The sequence below is a fragment of the Hippocampus guttulatus genome, chromosome 2 (genome assembly GCF_054856545.1).
Source record: "Hippocampus guttulatus isolate MCC_2025c chromosome 2, RoL_Hgut_1.0, whole genome shotgun sequence".
In the NCBI taxonomy this organism is placed as follows: Eukaryota; Metazoa; Chordata; class Actinopteri; order Syngnathiformes; family Syngnathidae; genus Hippocampus; species Hippocampus guttulatus.
Window position 1 is genome coordinate 30189220 of NC_141262.1, and position 21873 is coordinate 30211092.

A 21873-nucleotide genomic window follows, 5' to 3' on the forward strand; every position below is an offset into this window, starting at 1 on the left:
GCTTGGCGTCACGAGGCTCTCTCCAGTGGCGTGAATGGTAACGACAGCTTGAGTGACGTTTGCCAAAGAAGAACCAATCAAATCATTATGAAGCCATGAGCAGAAAAGAAATCCATTTGATCCCAAACTGCAAATAGTAACGTGACATTTCATTGGGACACATCACGGTACTGACATTTGGGCATTGAGAATTCGGTTACTCGAGAACAGTGGTTCTTAACCTTCTTAGAGGTACCGAACCCAACCAGTTCATATGCACGTTCAGCGAACCCTTCATTAGAGAATAAAAATAAAAATATGATTTATTTTGTTTTTTTACGAATTCAAGACATAAAAAACGCATGTATTAAAAACAGAAAAAAGTCAACACAATTTGTATCAAGTCTAAGTTTTTGAATTGTGCACAAAATGAACCGTGTCGTACCTCATTGACATGTTGAGTCGAGTGCGTCTTCACCTCCACGGCAGAGGCTCCGTCGAAGCCCTGCGACCGATTCACCGAAGCCAGGTCAAGAAGCACCGCTTTCGCATGACCCGAGCGGCGCGTCATCACGACACTTGCTCGACATCCGCCGGCGGGCGAGCGCGTTTTCCTCACTTGATGGGCGACCGCATTCCGAAAGGTGGCGCCGCAATCGACCTCATCAGTCAGACGGCCAAAGCGTTTGCAAATTGCAAAGCGGGAAGCGAGCGCAACGCAACGGCGTGTTGACGTGGACGTGGCCGCAGCAATCGCGCGGCTAACACGTTAGCATAGCAAGAAGTGAGCGCAACACCTCAGTTTGTTAACACGACGTCTTTATTTACTCCGTTGAAGTGTAGTTTGTCACATCAACATTCATCTTTTGGTTTGTCGTTTTGCACACGTGACTACCAAAAGATGTCAGAAAAATCGCAGTCTGCTTTGAAGGAACTCCATGAAAAATAGACAAACGTGTGTGTGCGTGTGTGTGTGTGTGCGCGAAAAAATGCGATGCTCTGAGGTCATCAGCAGGGCCCGTCCTTCACGATCACAATGTCCACTTTCTTCTCCCTGCACACACACACACACACACACACACGCGCGCGCGAAGGTCACGTGACTGCGTGCGCGAGCGCTTAGGCGAAAGTTTCGGTTTCAGGCCTGAGCAGAATGCTCTCCAGCAGAGTTCTTGATCATGTAAGCTTATGTCATATTATTAATTATCATTTGATGTTTGAGCATCATATTATTTCATGTTAAGCATACCTAAATTATATTCTGTTGTTTAATAATTGCTTGGACATGTCTTTATGTTGCTAGGTTCTGATTGGCTGTTAAAGTAAGAGAAGCAGGAAGTGATTTTAGTTACGAGAGTTGTGTTCTCGAACGTGCTTTTTTTTCCCTTTTAATAAACTGCATTCAGGATTCCAACTCTCCTTTTGTCATTCGTAAAGTAGAGCTATGCACTCAAAACAACGAACCTCTCAATTTACAATCGTTTGGGATTGTAAATTGCCGCTCGTCGTCCAACTCCCAAATGCGACAAGTTTGCGGCCGGCCGCCAAAGTCGAGCCGCCCGTCGAAAGCCGCCGGAGGCGTCGCGGTCAACTCACAGTTGGCTGATGCACAGAGCGCATTCGTTGGGGTAGGTGATCCCGTCGCTGCCGCACACGGGCGAGTAGTCCAGCGGACACGCTCGGGTCAACGCGGCGCCGCTGCACTGGGGCTGCCAACACACACACACCGCAAACAAACCGACAAAGGTCACGCACCACCCGGCACCCCCGGCAACTCCACTTTGTGCTGCCAAAGTGAACAGAAGTGCTTGAGAAGCGCCAAGGCCTGAAGCGAGCGGCGGTGTTCTATGCGTACGCACAACTTGGTCTCGTTTTTGCTGCGGAAACCCCAAAATTGGGCTTCGCCATACTTTGAGTGAATGCGTGGGGGCTATTTCCTGCTGCTTTTTTGAGGATCGCATTCGCCATCTGTCAAGGAAGCGCAGGTCAAAGCAAAGACCGAATCCTTCGTATCTGTTATCGGGTTGTGTGTTCGGCACGCAAATAGGATCGAGAGTGCCAAAGTTCTGGCGTCTGATGCGTTCTAATTATTTCTCATCTCTTGCAATTGTTTCTTTTTCAAACGCGCGTCAATCGGATGGCCTTTTTCGGTTCGGAGGGAGGGCGGGCGATGGCCGTCCGTGCGTTCTGCAAGCGAGGATGCTGCGGCCATGCGCATTCGGAATTCAGAACGACTTCCCATTCACCAACGCGCGCGGGGTGGCCGCTCAAAAGCCAAATTGAAAGGCGAGTTTGAAAGATGGGCGGCGAGGGGGCGAGCTCAGCCGCAGGGCGTAGGGGAAAGGCGAGGCCATTTCAAGATTTGAAAACAAATCCGAGGATCTTGAAAGGAACTCTAAAAAGGGAGCCAGCGAAGGGACGCCAGAGGAGGAGTGACGCGCTTCCTCTTACGAGGACCAGTCAAGAGGTGAGCGGCGGCGTTCTGGACCGACTGGAGACACTTCATGGAGCATTGGCGGACCCCTTCCGCCGGAGAGAAAAAGCTTCATGTCAGAAAGCTACGACCAGTCGTCACCAAAAGTCACATGGGCATAAGACAAGATATCCTTTATTTGTCCCACTCACCTCTACCGATGCTGAAAACGATTAAATTTTTTTTTATAATAATCCAAACGATCGCAGCAATACTTTGGATTTTACGGACATGGACGTCTTCCTCTAGCTTTGTGTCACGCACTCGTTTTTTTGTTTCTTTTTTAATTGTCACAGATTGATGTTGACACGTTTAGAGGCGAGCGGGTGAATTTTGCTCAGCGTTTTGAAGTGACATTAAACCCTAGTTCAATAATATCTCCGGGGAGAAAAAAGGCATCATGTCCAGAAAATGGAAAATCTTCAGCCCCATCTTTGCAGAGGTTGAGAAGCGCGCGGCAGGATGAGTCTGTGAATTTTGATGATGATTCACGGCAGTTTTCTGACACGAAGCGTTTTTTTTATCGGGCTCTCCCAAGGGAAAAAGAAAAAGGCTTCATGCCCTGGGAATCCAAAATTGCTTGGATAATAATAATAATAATAAGAAAACCTTTATTAGTCTCGCAATGGAGAAATTCCCAATTCACAGCAGCAAAGTTATGAAAGGAAGAAGTAGAACAACAAAATATAGGAGCTGTTAGTTTCATCGGTTGAAGTGGGCACGAGTCGAAATACGCACGCCGGGGACGAGTCCGAGCTGTTTTGTGCCATGAGGCGACACAACGCCGCCTTTTGACGCGTCCCCGTGAATGGAGACTTTTGCGCGCCGTTCACCGGTCGCTCCTTGAAATGCGTCGGGTCTTTTCTCGCAATCGTTTCCGCGACGTACGGTGACACACACACACACACGCACACACACACCAAGTGTCGCCCGCCTTTCAACGCGCTGGAATTTCTCGCCCTTGCAACGGAGGCGACAGGCGGACAACGGGCTGGGCGGCCGGCACTCGGTGAGCGCCGCGATTGCGGGCGAGCAATTTCTCAAGGGCAAAGGGGAAGATTCCTTACCCTCCTGAAGATGCCGTCTCGGTCCTCAGCATCTGCAAAGAAGAAGCATCTTGCAAGGTGAGCGACCGAGGCTTGGCTGGCCTGGCGTTTCCAGGGCAGAGCGACTCACAGGCGCGGAGGACGAGCGCGACGCAGACACAGACGAAGAGCGGCGGCAGCCCCCGGCCGCGCCACATGCTGAGCGTCGGCCCGGTTCCGATGCAAAGCTTGGGCCGGCCTCGCGCGCGCCACGTGTACATATAGGCGCGCCCGCCGTGTTGCGACGGGGCTTTTGTGGCCGTCTAAAGCCGGGGGGATCAGCGGCGCGGCGATCGCAGACTCTGCTGAGCCAGCGCAAAAAACCCGACAACAAGCCGCCGGGACAAAACACGTCGCGCCGAAACCGCGCGTCACCAACCGCGGGTCGCTCGGCACCTTTGTGCGTCTGCGCGGGAAGGACAACGCCCACAATTCATTGATCGCAACGCTTTGGGCTTTTGTTTCATTGTTCCTTTTGAGGGCCTGCCTTCAAAGACGGCGAGTCCAGAATACCGCTCTGCAAAACCTGAACTCCAAAAACGTCTCAATTTGCGGCTTTCCTTTTTGGAACGTCCAAATCGAGCGAGGGTCTTCGATCCTGTTCTTCGGGGACGGCTTTCCATCCCGTTCCATCTCTCCCGAGCCAACCAGGGGCTTGAAATTGGCTCGGCGAGCGGCGGCGACCGTTACCGTGGGCTGATCCGAACAATTGGCCAAACGCTCGGGAAAAGTCCTCCGCTCGAGTCGTCATCAAACAGGCTCCACGTTGTTGTTGTTTGCGTCTGGCCCTTTGAATGGCAGACGTGACAAACGGCGGTGTGCGCGCGCACACGCACCCACACGCACACAAACTTTGTTGCCCACGTTTATTTGGAAGCCAAACGCAGGTTTCGGTGTCTCGGTGGCGACAGAGTTTGACGAAAGCCGACGGCTCCACTTTCCGTCACTTGAGCAGTGAGAAGGAACACGGGAACATGACTTGGGTCTTCCGGGATCGCAGCAGGCCGAGTCCGCGCGCCACTGAAGGACACTCGTGTCACTCGCGCATCGAGCTCTGTTTCACGGAGGTCGCGACCACGCCGCGACCCGCCGGGCGGCCTCTCACCTGCCGCGTCGCTTTCCAAACGTCGCCGCTCGTCGGCGCTCTCGAACCAGCGCAGGGTGTAAACTGGCAAGGGCAACAACACCGCACGTGCGTTAACGCGACGCGCGCGCGCGGGTGCTCACGCGCGTGGCACTGACCTGTGTCCAGGTGGCCGATGTCGCTGTGGAAAGCGGCGAGCAAGCGGGCGTCACGGCAGGCGGCGGAATCCCCGAGAGGAGCGGCCCACAGCGCGGCGGCGCCCGGGCGCGTCCTGAAGGAGGCCAATTCAAACGCGCCTGAAAAACAGGCCGCGTGTCGCGGCTTTAACACAACCAAAGACGCCCGCTGGATCAAACGTTGACGCGTTTGACGTCACGCCGTCAGCAAATGAGGTCGCGCGCGAGGTGGCCTGTCGAAGGGGCTGCAGACAGAGGCGTGATGTGGCGACGACGTGCCGCGGGCCGAGTTGATTTGACGTGACGTGACGTGGCATCGCTTGATGCGATGGAGCTCACTTGATGCGACGTGGCGTACGGGGGTGACGTGACGTGACGCGCCGCGACTTGATGCGACATGGCACGAGCGAGATCGCGGGACATAATGCAAAATGGCGTGACTTGACGTGACGCGGTGCGATTTGACACGGCGTGGCGCAGAACGTCGTAAGACGACTTGACGCGGCGCGGCCGACCTCCGTGGCGCGGCGGCGCGCTGATGCGGCTCCAGGGCAGCAGGGCGGCGACGTGGTTGTTTTGACACGTGAGCATCGGAATGGCCAGCCTGATATACTCTGCGATCCAATGCTTGTCCTGAGCGAGCGCTGCGCGCACCGCTGCGCGATGGCTGAAGGAGTCTAAGGGGAAGGGAGGGCGGAGCTTATTCACAAGACCCAGAGGGGCGGGGCCCCTGCGACCGACATACTCATTGACTTCCGACTCCTCACCGTACTTCCAAATATGGAAGACCTGATTCAGGGCGCCGTACTCGACGCTCCAGTAGCCAATGAGCTCTGAGTGGGCGGTCCTGAGGTGAATCTTCTCATTGGTTAGCTCTAGGAAGGCGGAGCTTCGGTCCGGACGGATTTGGTAGGTGCGGAACTCGTACAAGGCTCCTCCTTCTTCTCGGGCTCCTGTTGAGAGGCCTGCCCAGAGCTGAGAGGGCGCGCGCACACGCGCACACACACACACACACACACACACACACACACACACACACACACACACACACACACACACACACACACGCATTTGTCTTTAACCTCTGACATAAACGTGTTGACGTGTTCTTTCCAGGTTGCTAACATGCTTTTGAATAAATTGAATTTTGAGATTTTCATGTGATGACATCATATTTGGCCTTTTTTGTGCTTGGTGCTTGGCAAGGAAAAACATTTCAATTCAATTGTATTTATAGAGCACTTTCGAACAGCCATCGCTGCATACAAAGTGCTGTACATGGAGCAATTTAACATATTCAATAAACAGTAAAACAAATCGGTAACAAAGACGCAGCAAAGAAATCTTTGTTAGTTTACGGGCTGCCTTGGTTAATTTTCAACTTGAAACATTTGTTCCAGCCTGTCTAAAGATCACCTGTGTCTGTGTGCGAGGTGCGAGGGCCCGCGTGTGCGTGCGTGCGTGTGTGAGAGAGAGAGACTCTATTCCGGAATCCGTTTTAATTGCCAGAATCAAACGTTGCAATTTGATTGTGCTTGGCAGCGGCTGACGCGTGTCGTCTCGTGACCGATGTCACGTGACGCGAGGAGCACGCACAAGTACGCCACCAAGGCGACTTGAGTTGTTTTCGGAGCGGTGCAATAAATCGCGAGCGTCAAGCTGAAAGTTTTGCACGATGCCGTCGCGTTTGGAGGACTCACGTGAGCGTACGGCGAGAGGCGGAAGCGAGCCGGGAGGCGTGAAAAGCCAATCATTTTTCAAAACGTGAAGAAAAAAACAAGTGCAGAGCGAGCATCCAAAAGTTGCAGTGACAAAGTTTTCGTTGACGTCTTCAGAGCGCGTCATAGAGCGGGTCGGTCACGTGTTTCATTTCCCTCTTGTTTATGTTTTTATCGGGGAGGGCGTTGGGGGTGAACATTGGGACGGCGTCCGTCACTTGGACTTCAACTGCCGAGGACAAGTGGGCGATATACAACAATTTAAGAAGCGAAAGTTTTGTACATTATTCGAAATAATGGTATGTTCGCGTTCTACCGGGTTAGCGTTTTAGCCCACGCAGTTACCGCGGCAGATCGTTGGGGGCGGTAATGCACCGGTTGAGTTCGTAAACCGCCGTTAAACGCATCAGGAAGAAGAGGAAGGACAGCGACGTCACGCCAAATCCGACCCGAGAGAAGCATGTGGAATGCGGCGCGTGTAGCCGCGACCTTGGGGCTCGCGCTCCGGCGCTCCGCAAGATGGAGCCTGTCGCTTCCGGGTTCGACGGCCGCTTCGGGACGCCCCTCGAGCAGCCAAACGCGCGGCGGACTCGAACGCGGCTGCACCGTGGACCCCGAGCGGGAAGAACGCTTCTGGTTCGAAGAGCTGGCAGGTCGGCAGCGCGCTTCAAGCGCCGTCGGCGAAACGTGTCGCGCTTTCGCCGTGTTGGATCGTCTTGGTTCGTTTCAATCGGACTACTGCGCGTAGGACTCGGGGGGTGTCCAAAGTGGGTCCTCGCGGGCCGCCGTCCTGCCTGTTTTGCAGCTCTCCCGGGAGACACGTCACGCACCTGATTCAAATCATCGGGAACGTTCCGATGCTGCTTCAGAGATGGCTGATGAGCTGCTCATCCGAAGCAGGTGTGCTGCAGGCGCGAGAGCTGGAAAACGGGCAGGACGGGGGCCCTCCAGGCCCGCAGCTGGTTTTCGTATTGTGCCTTGTTGACCTGGGTGAGAATAGACCAGTCTAGACTGGGTGGAGTGTGGAGTAGACGTTTATTTGGGCCTTTGAGTCTTTTTGAAAGTCCTCGGTGAGCACCAGAAGAGGATCTTGTCGTTGACTTGACGAGAGATGCGGCACCGTGACCGCAGAGTTGCCGTCCTTTGACCCGCGTTCAGAGAGTTCACCCAAACGGAAATTGGGAAATAATTTTCCTCATCAAAAGAAAATCCAACTTTGTGTCCAAACTAAAAGTAATCGTGTGGAAAATGTATTTCAAACGATGACGCCTTTCATCCGTCTGTCTATCTATTTTTGAAAACAAACAAACAAAACAATAAATACTTCTCGTTCCACAGACTTAGGAAGCGAATTTGATGAACCGAAACGTCATCCCGGCCTCACCCCTCGAAGCGCAGAGTTGCTTTTTGGGACGACGAGCCCCATCGCGTTGTTGAGCGGCCTTCCCCTTTGTTGTCCCGTTTCCCGCAGCGGCCGCTCTTTGAACGCCTCTCGTGTCCTTTCAGATCCAGAGGAGGACGCGGCGGCTGCGGGCGTGCGCTGGCGGCAGAGCCGGCCTCCGCCCGCGCTTCCTCCCCGGCGCACTCGCACGCAGCGCAGTTTGAAAGACGCGGGCGGACCGGACCCCGAGGCGGAATCCCTCATTGAGTTCCGCGACGCCGACTTCCCGAGCGCGGAGGCCTCCGGCGAGAAAAAGAAGGCGGCGCTGAAGGACGAGCGCAAGATATACGAGACGGCCGATCCGGAGCGAGCCGTCGGCGGGACCGGCTGCTCGGGCTGCGGCGCCGCCCTGCACTGCGCCGACGCGGCCATCCCGGGGTTCCTGCCCGGCGAGAAGTACGAGGCGCTGCTGCGGGAGGACCGCCTCCGCGGCGCCACCTGCCAGCGCTGCCACTTGCTGCGCCACCACCAGAAGGCTCTCAAGCTGCAGGTGTCCAAGGACGAGTTCCGCCGCGCGGCGGAGCGCATCCGCTCCCAGAGGGCGCTGGTGCTTCTCGTGGCGGACCTCCTGGACCTCCCCGACTCCGTCGTGCCGGACCTTCCGGACTTGGTGGGCGGCGACAAGCGCGTCGTGGTGCTGGGCAACAAGATCGACCTCCTTCCCGCCGACTCGCCCGACTACCTGCGGCGAATCCGACGGCAGCTGGGCCGCTCGTGCCGGGACGCCGGCTTCGGGGCTCAGGTGAGCGACGTCCACCTGATCAGCGCCAAGACGGGCTACGGCGTGGAGGCTCTCGTCTCCGGCCTGCAGAGGGCGTGGAAGTACAAAGGCGACGTCTACCTGGTGGGAAGCGCCAACGCCGGCAAGTCCACGCTCTTCAACGCGCTGCTCCGGTCCGACTACTGCAAGTCCGAAGCCTGCGACGTCGTCGGCAAAGCCACCGTTTCCCCGTGGCCCGGTGAGCCCTCGAGGACCGCTCGCGCCCTTCGTCCGAAACGCTTCCCAAATTCCACACCGAGGGTGTCGAGAACCCCGATCGGCGCGTCCCCGTTTCTTTGCGTTAGCCTTCGGCGGAAGAGCCTCTCCGAGGGGGTCCGCCGGTCTGCGCTTGAAAAAGAACGACCGCGGATCAGATCGTTTGCCGCGGCGCCGGACAAATCAACTGGAGCTCGCGGTCGCCGACCACGCGGATAAAAGCAAATGCCTTGAAAAGTTGTCGATGGCGCCGGCCCAAAAATAATCACGGCAAAGCGCCGGCCCATTCGGGCAACGGGGACTTCTTTTCCCCAAATTTCTGCCGTTGAGCGAAACGCACGGACTGCCGGCGTCCTCTTTGAAGTCCGGTTTGCGTGGAGTCGCTCCAACGGCAACCCCAAAAGTACGGAAATGGCGTTTTGTTTTGCCGGCTCTGAGGCGGACGGCAAACACGTCGTTGCAGCCGAGGCGTCGAGTCATCGAGGCGCTCGGCGTTGTCGTGTTTTTGACAGACGGGAGTTAGCCCCGAAACGCTTCATGAAGATTATGGGCCAGTCCAGTTGGCCCAACGGCACTTTGGCAGGCTGCCGTATGACCGGCGCTCGCGCTTCTCCTTTGACGCCCGGGCAGGGACCACTCTGGACCTGCTCAAGTTCCCCATCGTCAACCCCACGCCGTACCGGATGTTTCGACGGCACCGGCGCCTCGAGGAATGCCGCCGAGAGACGGAGGACGACCCGGCGCCGCGGCGGCCCGAGGACCTCCGCCGCCAGGGATACTTAGTCGGTACGGGGCAGGAAGAGGGCGGTGCCGCGGGGCCGCGACCGTCTACGCCCGGGGCCCCAAGCCGCCGCTCTTTTTGTGCCCAGGTCGCGTGGGTCGAACGTTCCTGCCCAAAGTCGGACGAGAAACCGTCGCCTTCGATCCGGACGCCTTGGCCTTCGGAGAATACGACGGCGACGACGGAGAACGCGGCGGCGCCGGTGAGACGCCATCGGGCGACGGACGCCGCCGGGCGCCTCTTTTAACCGATCAAAGTCGACGCGCAGGCAAAGAGGACGCCGGCCCGAGCGCGCCGACCCCCGACGAGCTGAAAGATTCGCATTGGCTGTTTGACACGCCGGGAATCGCGAAGGAACGCGACGTGAGTGCCGCCTCGGCGACGGGCCGGCTTCTCCCGGACCGAGACCGACGTCGCGCCACTGTCCGCAGATCCTCGGCCTGCTCGACCAACGGGAAGTGCGAGCCGTGGTTCCCGCGCGGCCCATCGTCCCTCGCACCTTCGTCCTGAAGCCCGGAATGAGCCTCTTTGTCGGCGCGCTGGCCAGGATCGACTTCCTGGAGGTCAGCGAGAAGCGACGGCCGATCGGCGGCCTTGGGCCGCGACGCTCGTTTGCCGCCGATGCGCGGTCATTGTCGTCTTTCTCCGCCGGCGACGCCTCGACCCGATCGTGACAACTGCGAGCTCTTCCGCTCAACGGCGGCGGCTGCAAATTGGTCTCGGGAACACGCAGGCAACGCGAGACGACGCGGTCCGTCGGACAAGAGCGCAAAGTCATATCGGCTCGCGCCGGGTTCCGTCGGCACCGAAGTCCATTTACGCTTCGCGAGCGTCTTTTGTTTGGCCTTTCTTCAACGTCCAAAATCGGCCGCCTTCGCCAAGCGGTGGTCGAAGCGGCTGGGAACCGGCTTCTGCCGCTTGGCGACTGCCCTTCATTATTTGTCTGTCTGTCTTATCGGCACAAAACTGTGGTTCCCACTTGCGTTTTCCAAAAGAGCTCGTTTCTGGAAAAACACTTTCCGAGGTCGGCGCCAACAAAACCAGACGTAGAACGCTAGTCTCGCTTCTCAAAAGGTTGACAAACCCGCAACTGTAACATGCGGCGCTCGCGGCCCACTTTGAAACGACCGCGCTCGGGCAAGTGAGCGAGCCGAGCGGATGGAGGGCATCCTAACCCCTCCCGAGATAAACCGGTCGAAAGGGCTCAGCCCTTGGAGCGGCGCGCTCGCGCTGGTGGGACCAAGCGAGCGACGGCAACGTGTCGGCACGGCCGTGTCAAAAGAAAGAAAGAAAATGAAACGATCATCATCAGAAGAAGAGTAGCACAAAGGGTGCCGGCCGGCATCTGCGCCTTGAGGGAACGCCAAACGCGCAATCAGAATTTTTTTGTCGACTTCCAGGGGGAAAAGTCGTGCTGGTTTTCCGTCATGGCCTCCGCTCAAGTTCCGGTCCACATCAGCAGCGTGGAAAAGGCCGACGCCGTCTATCAGAAACACGCCGGACGTGAGCTGCTGGGGGTGAGCGGCGGGCGCCGCATCGCAAATGCGGGCGGGGCCGGCGGCGCTGACGGCGTTGTCGCGCTTTGGACCGCAGGTGCCGGCGGGAGGAGCGCAGCGCATGAAAGACTTTCCGGCGTTGGTGCCTCAGGATTTCCGGCTGGAGGGTCGAGGTCACGCGGAGGCTGCCGCCGACATCAAGCTGTCGTCCGCAGGTAGGTCGCCGCCGCTTCGGCGGGCTCCCGCACACTATCGTGACGGAAACGGCCGCCCGTGCAGGTTGGGTGGCGGTGACGGCGTTTGAGGGCCAACTGCCGCTGCTGAGGCTTCACGGGCCGCCCTCGGCGGCTTACGGCCTGAGGACGCCGCCGCTACTCCCTCACGTGGTTTCCCTGAAGGGGGCGCGCGTCCCCAAGTCGGCCGCCTACAAAGCGCCGACGCCGGCGGTGCTGCGGGACGGCGGCCCGAGGCGGCGGCCCAAGACCGCCGAGAAGAAGGCAAAGCCACGACAACATCATCCAATCAAGAAAACTTTATTTCACCCGCCGAGTCGGACCTCGTAAGCGCCCACGTGGAAAAAGAGGCCGAAAGCAAACCGCACGGACAGCGTCGGTGAATTCATCGTGGACATTTTCACAACATTGAGCGGCCGCCCGATTCGGCACGCGACCGTTTTGAATATTTTGACCGCGAGCGTCGACATCTTACGAATGGTTTCATGACACGCGTGCCATGATTGAACAAGGTTCGACCGTTGGATGTGGAGAGAATGGATGAGGCGGCGCGACCCCATCAAGTCATGTCGACTTACCGCGGCTCATTCGTGACGACAAAGAAAAATATTGCACCCAATAAAACACAAGACAAGCGTGAGCTGAAGTTCAAGAAAAGCTGTGATTCGCGCGCAGCGTAGCGCCACCCGCTGCCCGAACGGTTTGACGGTTTGCCCCTGGCTTCCCCAAGACCAAAGGCGTTTCTGGCGTCTTTAGTCGCTCGCCGGCGCGGCGCTCATGTAGTACACGTTGACAAGATGGCGGTTGAGGTGGCGGCGGTATTCGGGCTCCGCGGGGAAATGGCGGTCGCAGAATATGCACGTGTGACCTTTGAGCTCAGTCGGAGTGGCGGCTTCACAGGCGGGCGTCCGCGGGCGCTCCGACGTTTTGCCGGCGCCGTTACCGTTGAGTCCGGAGTCGTCGCTGCCCTCCGAGGCGCCGTCGCTGACGTCGCCGTCGCCTCCTTCGTGGCTGCTGTGGACACCTTCGTCATCCTCGGGCTCGGAGGCTTCGCCGCGTCGGCCGGGAAGCAGCGCGGAGGAGGGCTCCACCGGAGCGGGCGGCACGTCCGCGTCCATCGCCGGAGCGGGCGGCGCGTCCATCGCCGGAGCGGGCGGCGCGTCCATCGCCGGAGCGGGCGGCGCGTCCATCGCCGGAGCGGGCGGCGCGTCCGCGTCCGTGGCCTGCGCGGGGGCGGACCGGTCCGGGTGGGCGCGGCTTTCCCGAGCGCCCGGCCGGCCGGAGGACTTGCCGGCGGATCTCCCGGTCCTCTTGGCGGGCGAGCCGGACGGGAACGAGCGTTTGTCGGTGGATGGCGAGCGCTTGCCCGTTTGGGCTCGGCGGGCCTTCGGGGCAGACGGCCGCGAAAGGTCGAGCGCTCGGGCCGCTTTCCTCTTTTGGGACTTTTCCCCGCCGTCCTTCCGAGGGCCTTCCGGCGCGGCCGCGCGCCCGGCGAGGAGTTCCACTCGGTCCGACTTCCTCCCGCCGGCCCTTCTCGGCTTGCCGTCTCGCCGGCCGGCCGTCGCGGGCCTTTCCGTCTCGGGCCCGTCGCCCGCGGCCTTCTTGCCTCTTCTCTTGGCCTTGGCCGCGCCTGGCGCGGCGTCCTGCGGATTCTCGCCACTCTTCATTTGCCTGGTTTCCCGCGCGGCCTTCTCCGCCGAGCCGCGGCAAATCTCTTCCTCCCCCCCCTGTCCGAGCGACAGGTTGACGGGCCCGGACGGCTCGTCGGTGGGAAGCGGCTCCCCGCCCGCGTCGTCCTCCGCCCGAGCCGGGTTGGCTTCGGCGGGCCGCTCTGGTTTTTTGACCCTCAGTTTGACCTTGGAGACGTCGACGGTGACGCTGCAGCCCGAGTGGCGCGACTTGATGTGGTACTGCAGGTTGCACTTCTTGGAGGCGGCGTACTTGCAGAGCGGGCAGAGGAACTGGCGAGGGTTGAGGTGCAGCTCCACGTGCTTCTTGAAGTTGCTGCGGTCGGCCGTCTTGTACTCGCAGTAGGGGCACGCCAGTGGCTTGGGACCGTTGTGGACCTGCCGGGCGTGGCGGGTCACCTCGTGCTGGTTGGCGGCCAGGTAGTTGCAGCTGTCGCACTTGAACGGCCGCTCGCCTGCGGGAAAAAACGAAGCTTACGCGTCACATCTCGTCGAAACGTTTGAAGGGACTGAATCATGCAAACTATCAGCCGACGAGCGCGGGGGCAAAAGGGCTTCGCTTTTTTTCTTGTTCGACCCCGACTTGGAATGTATTTTCACATCTACCTTTTCAAGGCGGGTGGACAACCGCCTCCCCCTTTTTGGTGGAAAACGTCCCACTTGACTTTGTATGAGGGGTTGAGTCGCATGAGATTTCCACGCGCGTCAACTTCAAATGATTTCCGAGCTTAAGAAGTTTGCATCCGCTCTTGATACGCGCCGAGATGAGAGCGGCCCGGAGGAAATAAAAAGACAAGGAAAAACGCCTTCTTGACTTCTACCACCTCGCTCCAAATCCTCAAGACACATACACACACACACACACCCACAAAAAGAAGAGTTTACCGTGTCGTTGCGCCATTCGAATGCTTCAGTGGACAAACAAAAGTCACAACAGTGAAGCCTTGTCAAGACATGTGCATCGTTCGCGCTTACACAACAATAAGAATCGGGACAATGGCGACGATGGTGCGGCTCGGGCCCGACCCAGATGCATTTTTGGTGGCTGACTCGCAGATTTGGCGGAAAATGATTGCTCATTTCAAAAACCAGCGGATCAGCTCCTGGACGGACGCCTGGAGTGGGAAACGCCGAGGCCATTTTTCCGCCACTAGGTGGGGCACCACAGCGTTGCACGTTCATAAGACTGACACGGCAACTTGACGAGGAACGCTGCGAAAACGTTCTCGTCTTCCACCAACCGTTTGTACCATGGCGAATGTCGAGCGTGCCATCTGCCGCCGAGCAAAGTTGCTGGCTCGTGCGCCAGGCTTCATCCCGTTACCTGCAAGCGTAGCTGTCCAAAGTGCTGATTGGCCCGCACGCTCTGACTTGAACCCCTCCCAAGAAGAGAAAGTTGGGATAAAAAAGGGAGGGGCGGGGGGCTCCGGCACAGAGTTCCAGATAGCGGGATGAAGTGCGGCACGCGAGCGAGCAACTTTGCTTCTCTGCGGCTCACGCGGTCAGCATTCCCGATGGTACAAAGCGTTTGTTCCAAGAGACACTTTAGCGCCGTCAGACGTCGGCCTGCCTCGGCAAGACATCGCCGACGGGAGGACGGGCCTTTTTCCTCGCAAATTAAGGGGGGCGCGAGGCAACTCGCCGACTTGTTTCGCGCGGCGCCATTGGCGACGCGGCACATCTGCGCCGCCGATGACGACGCCGCACCGACCGCATTTGACGAGCGACCTTCGGGAGTGCCTCGGCCAGGCGTCCGCCGGGCCCCCGACTCTCGGGACGAATGAAATGACGCCCGAGCCAGAAACAGCATTTACTGTTTCGGGAGAAAGAAACGGGCGGCCGGTCGCGATTCTTTGGAATAGCCGGCCTACGGTCCGAAAGACGTGTCCGGCGGTCGGGCTCCGGCGACCCCGCCTCCCTCCCCAGAGGTAACGCGCGACAAGCGGCGTCGGCGTGCCCTACCTACCCGAGTGCGTGCGCATGTGCCTGGTCAGATGCGTCTTCTGGGAGCTGGAGTAGTCGCAGTACGGGCAGCGGAAGGGACGCACGCCTGCGAAAGGGACACGCGGCCTTAGTCGACGCCGGCGTGGGCGCGGCCACCCGCCCGGAGAGCCTCACCCGTGTGCGTGCGGATGTGCTGGATGTAGTTGCTCTTGCGGTCGGAAAAATAGGAACACTGCGTGCACGTGTGCAGTTTGCTGGGAAAGTGATTGCGCAGGTGCTTCCTCCAATGGTACTGACTGACGGTGCTGTAGGCGCACAAGGTGCACTTGAAGACCCTGCCAAAGGCACACGGGGGGGGGGGGGGGGGGGGGGGAACGCGTCAGCGCCGAGGCGACGGCCAAAGGAGGCGCGGCGGCGGCAGCTGACCTGTGGTCGTCGCCCTCCTTGCTGTGGTGCTTGAGGTGCGCCACGTAGTGATCGTAGCGGTTGGTGTTGTAACCGCAGCGCTCGCAGCGGATCAGGCCTTTGGCGTCCCCCGAGGTCGCCTCGCCCTCGCAGTCCGGAGCCGCCTCCGCCTCTTTGGCCTTGGCCTTGCTGCGGCCCTCCACGCGGTGGACCACCGCCATCTTGCTGAGCGCGTGCGTGCGCAGGTGCTCCACAAACTCGTCCTCGCCGTGAGCCTGGAAGTGACACGGCTTGCAGTGGAAAGGCTTCTTCTTCTTGCCGCCCTCCGCCGGCGCCGTCGCGGCCGCGGCCGCGTCTCGGCCCGCCGCGGGCGGGCGGGGGCCGCCGGAGTCCGGGGCCGGGAATTCGCCGCCGGCCTCCCCTCCGCCGTTTTGCCCTCGCGCGGCGCAGACGACGGGAGACGGCGAGAAGGCCGGCGCGTCGCCGGCGCGGCTCTCGTAGCCGTACCTGCCGAGGAGCGGAATCGTTAATCCGAGCGCTGCGCCCCCAAGCCCCGCCGCGCCCCCGCCACGCACCCAATGACGCCCTCGTCCTCGCTGTCCGAGTAGTCGCACGCCACCGTCTTCAGCTCCACCATCTCTTTGTCGTCGGCCCCGGCGCCGTCGGCCGCCGCCACGGCCGCCACGTTGGCCAGCATCACAAGCTGAGGGGCCGGCGAGCCGCGGACGTCGTCCATCAGCGGAAAGGGCTCCACGGGGAACGCCGCCGCCATCTCCGCCTCCTGCCCGCACCGCAACCGCACGTCGGCCGGCTTTCAAGCGGAACCCGAGAGAAAATCCCAGCCCATCGATGCCGCGCCGAACTCAAGTCCTGAAATAAAATCCCACATTTTATTTTATTTTATTTTGGGGGTGGGGGGTGACCAGATCCACCTGGCATCTCCCCCCCCCCCCCCTCCAAAAGTTGCATCCACCCCCACAGAAATGACGAATACATGAAATGGAGTTGAAACACGACCGCTTTGTCTTTGGAAAACAACCGACCGACGAGGTTGCGTTTCCGCCCCTCTACCGTCTGCCGGGATCTCGGTTGGCCTTTGACGGCTTGGGAAATGCCCGGTTGGGCCTGTCATAAAGCCGCTGATCAGCGTTTGCAAAAGTCAAACTGTGAACAAACGCAAAGAACGTTGGCTTTGCACGATCTGCTCTTCCAGGTACTCCTCGAGAAAAGATTGACGCCGACGGGCAAAAACGTTCTTTGTGATCGACGACGGCTGATCAATTCAAGCGCATCCAACTCAAACCATGGAATCATCAAAATCAATCGAGGATTCTTCCGGCCACGTGCGCCGTTCGCATGGAAGCCGCCGCAAGTTCGACGAGCTCTCGAAACAATTCGGCGCTTCCTACTTTCAACGAACGGTGAAGTCGTTCCACACTCGATGACTTGACGATTCATTTTTGCACGGCTACTTTTGTCAAAACTCCAAAGCGAATCAAGTGACCGAGGCACTCGTTCTCCTTTCTCCCCAAACAACCGCAAGGGGGCTCGTCAAGGTTGCTCAAGAAGGGAACCAAAGGGCAAAAGGTCCCAACGCCGCCGTGGCTTTTGTGAAGCGGCCGGTCTCGGTTGGAGGCCGCGTTGTTCGCGAAACAAGTTCGTGGAAAGTAGCAGAGCAGTCGTGCCCGCTATTGGCCATCTGATGGACGTTTTCCTCTCCGCTGTCGGGACAAGAAAAACCGCGCTGGATCGACATGCGGACCCGTGCCAACTTCAACCTCCGAAATGACGGCAAACCGTATTTGCCGGACAGTCGTCCTTTTCCTCACCAAGCTTCTACGGCGGGCGTCGAATCCAAACTCGGGGGGCGGCCGTTTCCTACTTGCTGTGCTTCAAGTTGCTTGAGCAGAGATGCGCACGCGGGTCTCGGTGACAAGCGGCGAGGCGCTTGACACCGGCCGCTCCTCGAGAAGCTAAAAAAGAAAAAGTGGCCCGGGCCTCCGCGCTCGGCAAGCGTTTGGAATCACTTCTCCCGATGGCTTCGTTGTGTTCACAACACGCCCGTGACAAAGTTTGCCAACTTTGAGAGGGTGGAAACGCCCGGTCGGCCATTTTGAAACAGCACCGAAGCAGTCGACAGCGCCCGCATCGCAAAATCGGCAAAAACAACAAGCCCAAAAAAGCGATCTTTTCACCCCCCCCCCCCATCACAAACCAGCAGCGCGGAGCACATCGGCGAAAGAACGGCAGAGTGTTCCGCCCTTGCTCTCGTCGTCGTCGTATTTTCCAGCGCAAAGCCGTCACACTTCAGCTCGTATTCAACAAACTATTCGCATTCCCGAAGGCACATCGGATGAGCTCGGCACGAACGCGTCGTGATTTAGCCGCGCCGCCGCTTGACTTTTCAACTAAGTTGGCGGTGCGAGCAAGTTGAGGGCGGCCCAGAGGTGGCGACGAGGCCGCAGAGGAACGAGCCCAGGCGAAAAGTGCGTCTGGCAAAGTGTTAGCCATGGTCCTGAATCGCGATCAGCGGCGGACAGCGCCCCCCCCCCCCCCCCCCCCCCTTCGTCATCTTCTCGCCCGGTCGCGTCGCGCGGGCCGCCTCCATTTTCCAAAAGTTTGCTCGCGGCGAGTCGCGCCGCGCCGCGCGGAGTCCGAGGCCCGCCGAAGTCGAGCCGTCGCCCCGCTCGCACTCACCCGCTGTCCCGGGGCAGCAACTTGTCGAGCGAGCCGCCGGCCTGCGGAGAAAACCTTCGCGCGTCGTCGATTGCCGAGCGGGGAAGAAAGCGGAAAAAGTTGCCCCGCATTCCTCCACAGTGCGCTAGTGATGTGTCGTTCGCGAACGAGCCGGCTCTTTGAAGTGAATGATGGGAGCCGGCTCCTCATTGGGAGCCGGTCCGAATAGGAGCCGACTTTTTTTTTCTCCTGTTCCCCCCCCCCCCCTTCGGTTAAAGCCGCACGTGATTGGTCAAGATCCGTGGTAGAAGAGGGAAGGGGAGGGTTACGCGCACACACGCTGCAGTTTAGAGAAGGGGGAGGGGTTAGAGAAGACAGCAGCACACTGAGCAGCACGCGAACAAGACGAACGAGGAGACGAGAGAGCAAGTTGGCGAAAAAAACAACACGGTGGAAAGCGGAAAGGTGATAAAATGGATAGGAAACGCAGTGAAATTTGGACTCATTTCAATTTAATTGATAGTTCAAAGGCAGCGTGTAGACTGTGGAAGGTTAAAATATCCCATCGATCAGGCTCCACAAATAACCTGCACAGGCACATCAGAAAAGTCCACCCATCAGTGCAATTTGAAGAGAAAAGACAAGCAAGGGAACCAGCTATTAATGAAGGTGCTAGTGTGTCTGCAACTGTTGCTGCTGCTGCAATGTCACAACTGCCTAGATGTACAACCCAGAGCTCTATGAGCCACTTTATGCAAAAAGCTATAAAACCAGCAAAACAGAACATAATTGACGAGGAACTGGGTAAAATGATTGCAAGTGATTTTCAGCCATTTTGTGTTGGCTGTGTGTTGTCGCAACATCTGTCCCCTCAGAGAAAATCTTCTCCAAAACAGGGCAAATATTAAGAGAGAGGAGAAACAGGATCAACCCCTCAAAGCTGAGGCACTTGGTTTTTCTTCATGCCAATCTTCGCTAAAGATAAGCTAAACCCTTTACCTGGAAGCTGCTTTTTTCTTTTTGTTTTACAAATTTTAATTTATAATTTGTTGTGTGGTATTCAAATCTTACTTATGTTGTTTTACAGTAAATAGTTAAATGCTTATAAATATACACATTCAGAGATTGGAACTTTTTGTTGACCTTGTTTTGAGATGGGTCTTTGTACTTTGTTTTTATTTTTGTAGCACTCCATGTACTCCATGTTGAGTATGTTCAGAAGAATATAAATAAAGCCATATAAATAATAAATATTTGATATACTGTCTATTTTTTGCATTAGTAATTCATTTTACACATAATATAACGTTATTTTTGATAGTAAATTTATTTAAGCAACAAAAAAACTGAGGAGCCATTTGGGAGCTGGAAGAGCCGGCTCTTTTTAGGGAGCCGAGCCAAAAGAGCCGGCTCTCTAAAAGGAGCCGGAATTCCCATCACTACAGTGCGCCACCCGCTCGCGTGACGTCATCACGTCGCCGTCCCACGCGACGCACACAAACATTGCGGGGTGGAGACAAAATGGGACCAAAACATCGCCTTTGTCCTCCGCTGGACTACTTTTCCTTTGATCACACTTTTTATTTGACTACGCTGTACTTTTATACCACTAGAGTACAGGTTTTTTTTTGGTTTTAGCACACACGACTTGATTTGACTAGGGCTTGTTTGACTCCAGTCACGTCGTTCAGCAAAAACATTGAACAAGACATTTTATCGGAGGAAGAACAACATGTGTGTGTGTGTGTGTGTGTGTGTGTGAGAGAGATTCAAAAGGGAGCATTTACCCGTTTACCCAGCAACGGCCAATGTAGGCCAGTATCATCCAATTCAAATTGCTCCTGTCGCCAACTGCAGCCCTGAACAGGACATGAGCAGTGAAAAATGGATGGATGAAACAAGCGAGAATATTTTGTTTTATCTGCGAGCCATATGAAATCTTCAAAAGATCCACACCTAGCTCATGAGCCAAAGGTTCCCGACCCCTGCCTTAAGGGGACATAGAAGAAAAAAAACAAAAACTTTGCGTGCCCTCGCAAAGATTGTGAGATATCTCAATCTTTTGTTTAGTTTTTTTGTAAGGGGACGCTGTTTTTTAAATGCGCAATTTTGTACTCCGGGTCAGCTTGGCGAATGTCGGCTTCACTTGAGAGACGACACTACCGGTACTTTGGGGAAGAAGAGAATCAAGAACAGATTTAATGTCTTTGTACAGGGTGACCCAAAAAGATGCGTACCCATATTTTATTCGATAAAAAATCCATTTTTTAACGAATGTCTTTTCTGTTGCAGGACGTGAAAGGTGAACCTATGGATGATCGTTTTTAGCTATAGTTGCCCCAAAAATGTCTTGGACAAATCAGCAGAAGATATTCTCCCTGGAGATCTATTTTGCAACAAAATCATACCAGAGTGTACAGATTCAGTTTCGAAAACTTTTCCATTGTCGCAACTTTCCACCAAAATCAACGATTGTTAGTTGGGTTACGAAGTTCAGAGAGCATGGGACTGTAGTGAACTTATGTTCTAAAGCCACAGGGGGAACTTATTCAGGCAGGAAAAAGAGTGCAAGGACAGAAGAAAACATTGCTGCAGTGAGGGACTCAATAGAACGCAGCCCTAGGACACATCTTGGGAAAGCCATAAATTGACTAAAAATTGACAGAAATAGCTGAAACTCTGGTGAATGGTCTTCCATAAACTGAATAATGTGTGGTTGTAATTTGAAATAAATAGCTTTCTAATCAAACTCACAATTGAAATTTTCATGGGTACGCATCTTTTTGGGTCACCCTGTACTTCAAGCCAATTATCAAAGTAAAATTCAATCAAACTCGCCAACGGGTGAAAACTCGTCATGTTTGTTGTTTTCAGTTACCCGGAAGATGACGGGAAATTACATCAACGCCCAGTGGTGTAGTGGGGATTTTTTAAGTGGGTGTACGTGATTCTGGGATGTTCTATATATACATAAAGAACATCAATCATAGGCTACAACGCCAGTTGAACCAACGTTAAATTTAATGTTTTACGACTCCAAAATAATCACAGGCCAACTTACATTAAGCATAACTCGCATTAGGGCTAAAACCGAGATAAAAGTTGAATGTGGCGTCGGGACAAGTGGGTGCACGGCGTACCCCCGCGTAGTCAGAAGTTTGCAGTATCTGGCAATCTTTGCGAGCGCCTCGCAACGATTGCGAGACACAGTATCCAAACTTTTTTTTTAATGGCTGATATACTTCCGGGTCATCGTTCGGGTAACTCAAAACAGCAAACATGACGTGTTTTCACCCGTTGGCGAGTTGAAGTTGACTTTGATAATTGGCTTGAAATACGTGTGCGTGCACGTGTGCACTTGGAAAGTGGAAACCTTTTCGTCCCTCGCCGATGTTGGCCCCTTCCTCCGTTGCCATCGTGTGACCGAAAGGGTCGTAAAAAGAATTTCAAACTCCAGTCAACCGCCGTAAATTGACAGTTCGACACCCGCTGAAAAACATAAGCAAAATGTTTGTCTTTTTGGGGGGTTGGGGGGGGGGAATCAAACCGGGGTGGTTACCCATCCCTACCCCCACATGATTTATAAGTTTCCAAATCCAAAGTAAACGAGATGGGGAGGCGCGTTCCTTCAACTCGTCTTTCTTCTTTCTACCCACAATCTTGCTGCTGTAGTAGCTTGTAATGTCCCCAGTGTGGGACAAATAAAGGATATCTTATC

General features: G+C 56.4%; 4 protein-coding genes across 11 annotated transcripts; 1 reads left to right on the plus strand and 3 right to left on the minus strand.

Annotated features, from left to right (window-relative positions):
• Positions 1-781: 781 nt before the first annotated feature.
• LOC147209535 (putative pancreatic secretory proteinase inhibitor) lies at positions 782-4377 on the minus strand. The gene is made up of 4 exons (XM_086105608.1): positions 3629-4377; positions 3520-3551; positions 1576-1688; positions 782-1033 (listed from the first exon to the last, which is right to left on the minus strand). The coding sequence occupies exons 1-4, from the start codon at positions 3756-3758 to the stop codon at positions 988-990; spliced, it is 321 nt and encodes a 106-aa protein (XP_085961734.1). The 5' UTR covers positions 3759-4377; the 3' UTR covers positions 782-987.
• Positions 4378-4389: 12 nt separating this feature from the next.
• nipsnap3a (nipsnap homolog 3A (C. elegans)) lies at positions 4390-6977 on the minus strand. 3 transcript variants are annotated; one of them, XM_086105607.1, is made up of 6 exons: positions 6891-6977; positions 5565-5772; positions 5313-5474; positions 4780-4917; positions 4643-4705; positions 4390-4557 (listed from the first exon to the last, which is right to left on the minus strand). In XM_086105607.1, the coding sequence occupies exons 1-6, from the start codon at positions 6975-6977 to the stop codon at positions 4481-4483; spliced, it is 735 nt and encodes a 244-aa protein (XP_085961733.1). In that variant the 3' UTR covers positions 4390-4480. The 3 variants fall into 3 exon arrangements, with proteins under 3 accessions (XP_085961733.1, XP_085961732.1, XP_085961731.1); XM_086105606.1 differs by lacking the exon at positions 6891-6977 and adding an exon at positions 6498-6798; XM_086105605.1 differs by lacking the exon at positions 6891-6977 and adding an exon at positions 6498-6806 and having other exon boundaries at positions 4390-4705.
• On the plus strand, positions 6976-12082 carry noa1 (nitric oxide associated 1). 5 transcript variants are annotated; one of them, XM_086105602.1, is made up of 9 exons: positions 6976-7234; positions 8022-8915; positions 9563-9718; positions 9802-9915; positions 9982-10076; positions 10145-10276; positions 11114-11230; positions 11307-11424; positions 11489-12082. In XM_086105602.1, exons 1-9 carry the CDS (start codon positions 6976-6978, stop codon positions 11770-11772), a joined length of 2169 nt encoding a protein of 722 aa, XP_085961728.1. In that variant the 3' UTR covers positions 11773-12082. The 5 variants fall into 5 exon arrangements, with proteins under 5 accessions (XP_085961728.1, XP_085961730.1, XP_085961725.1 ...); XM_086105604.1 differs by having other exon boundaries at positions 6976-7168; XM_086105599.1 differs by having other exon boundaries at positions 9802-10076.
• On the minus strand, positions 11727-18325 carry rest (RE1-silencing transcription factor). Of its 2 annotated transcripts, XM_086105598.1 has the most exons (7): positions 18177-18298; positions 17309-17379; positions 16055-16349; positions 15501-15986; positions 15249-15409; positions 15097-15180; positions 11727-13585 (listed from the first exon to the last, which is right to left on the minus strand). In XM_086105598.1, the coding sequence occupies exons 3-7, from the start codon at positions 16249-16251 to the stop codon at positions 12195-12197; spliced, it is 2319 nt and encodes a 772-aa protein (XP_085961724.1). In that variant the 5' UTR covers positions 16252-16349; positions 17309-17379; positions 18177-18298; the 3' UTR covers positions 11727-12194. The 2 variants fall into 2 exon arrangements, with proteins under 2 accessions (XP_085961724.1, XP_085961723.1); XM_086105597.1 differs by lacking the exon at positions 17309-17379 and having other exon boundaries at positions 18177-18325.
• Positions 18326-21873: the final 3548 nt, after the last annotated feature.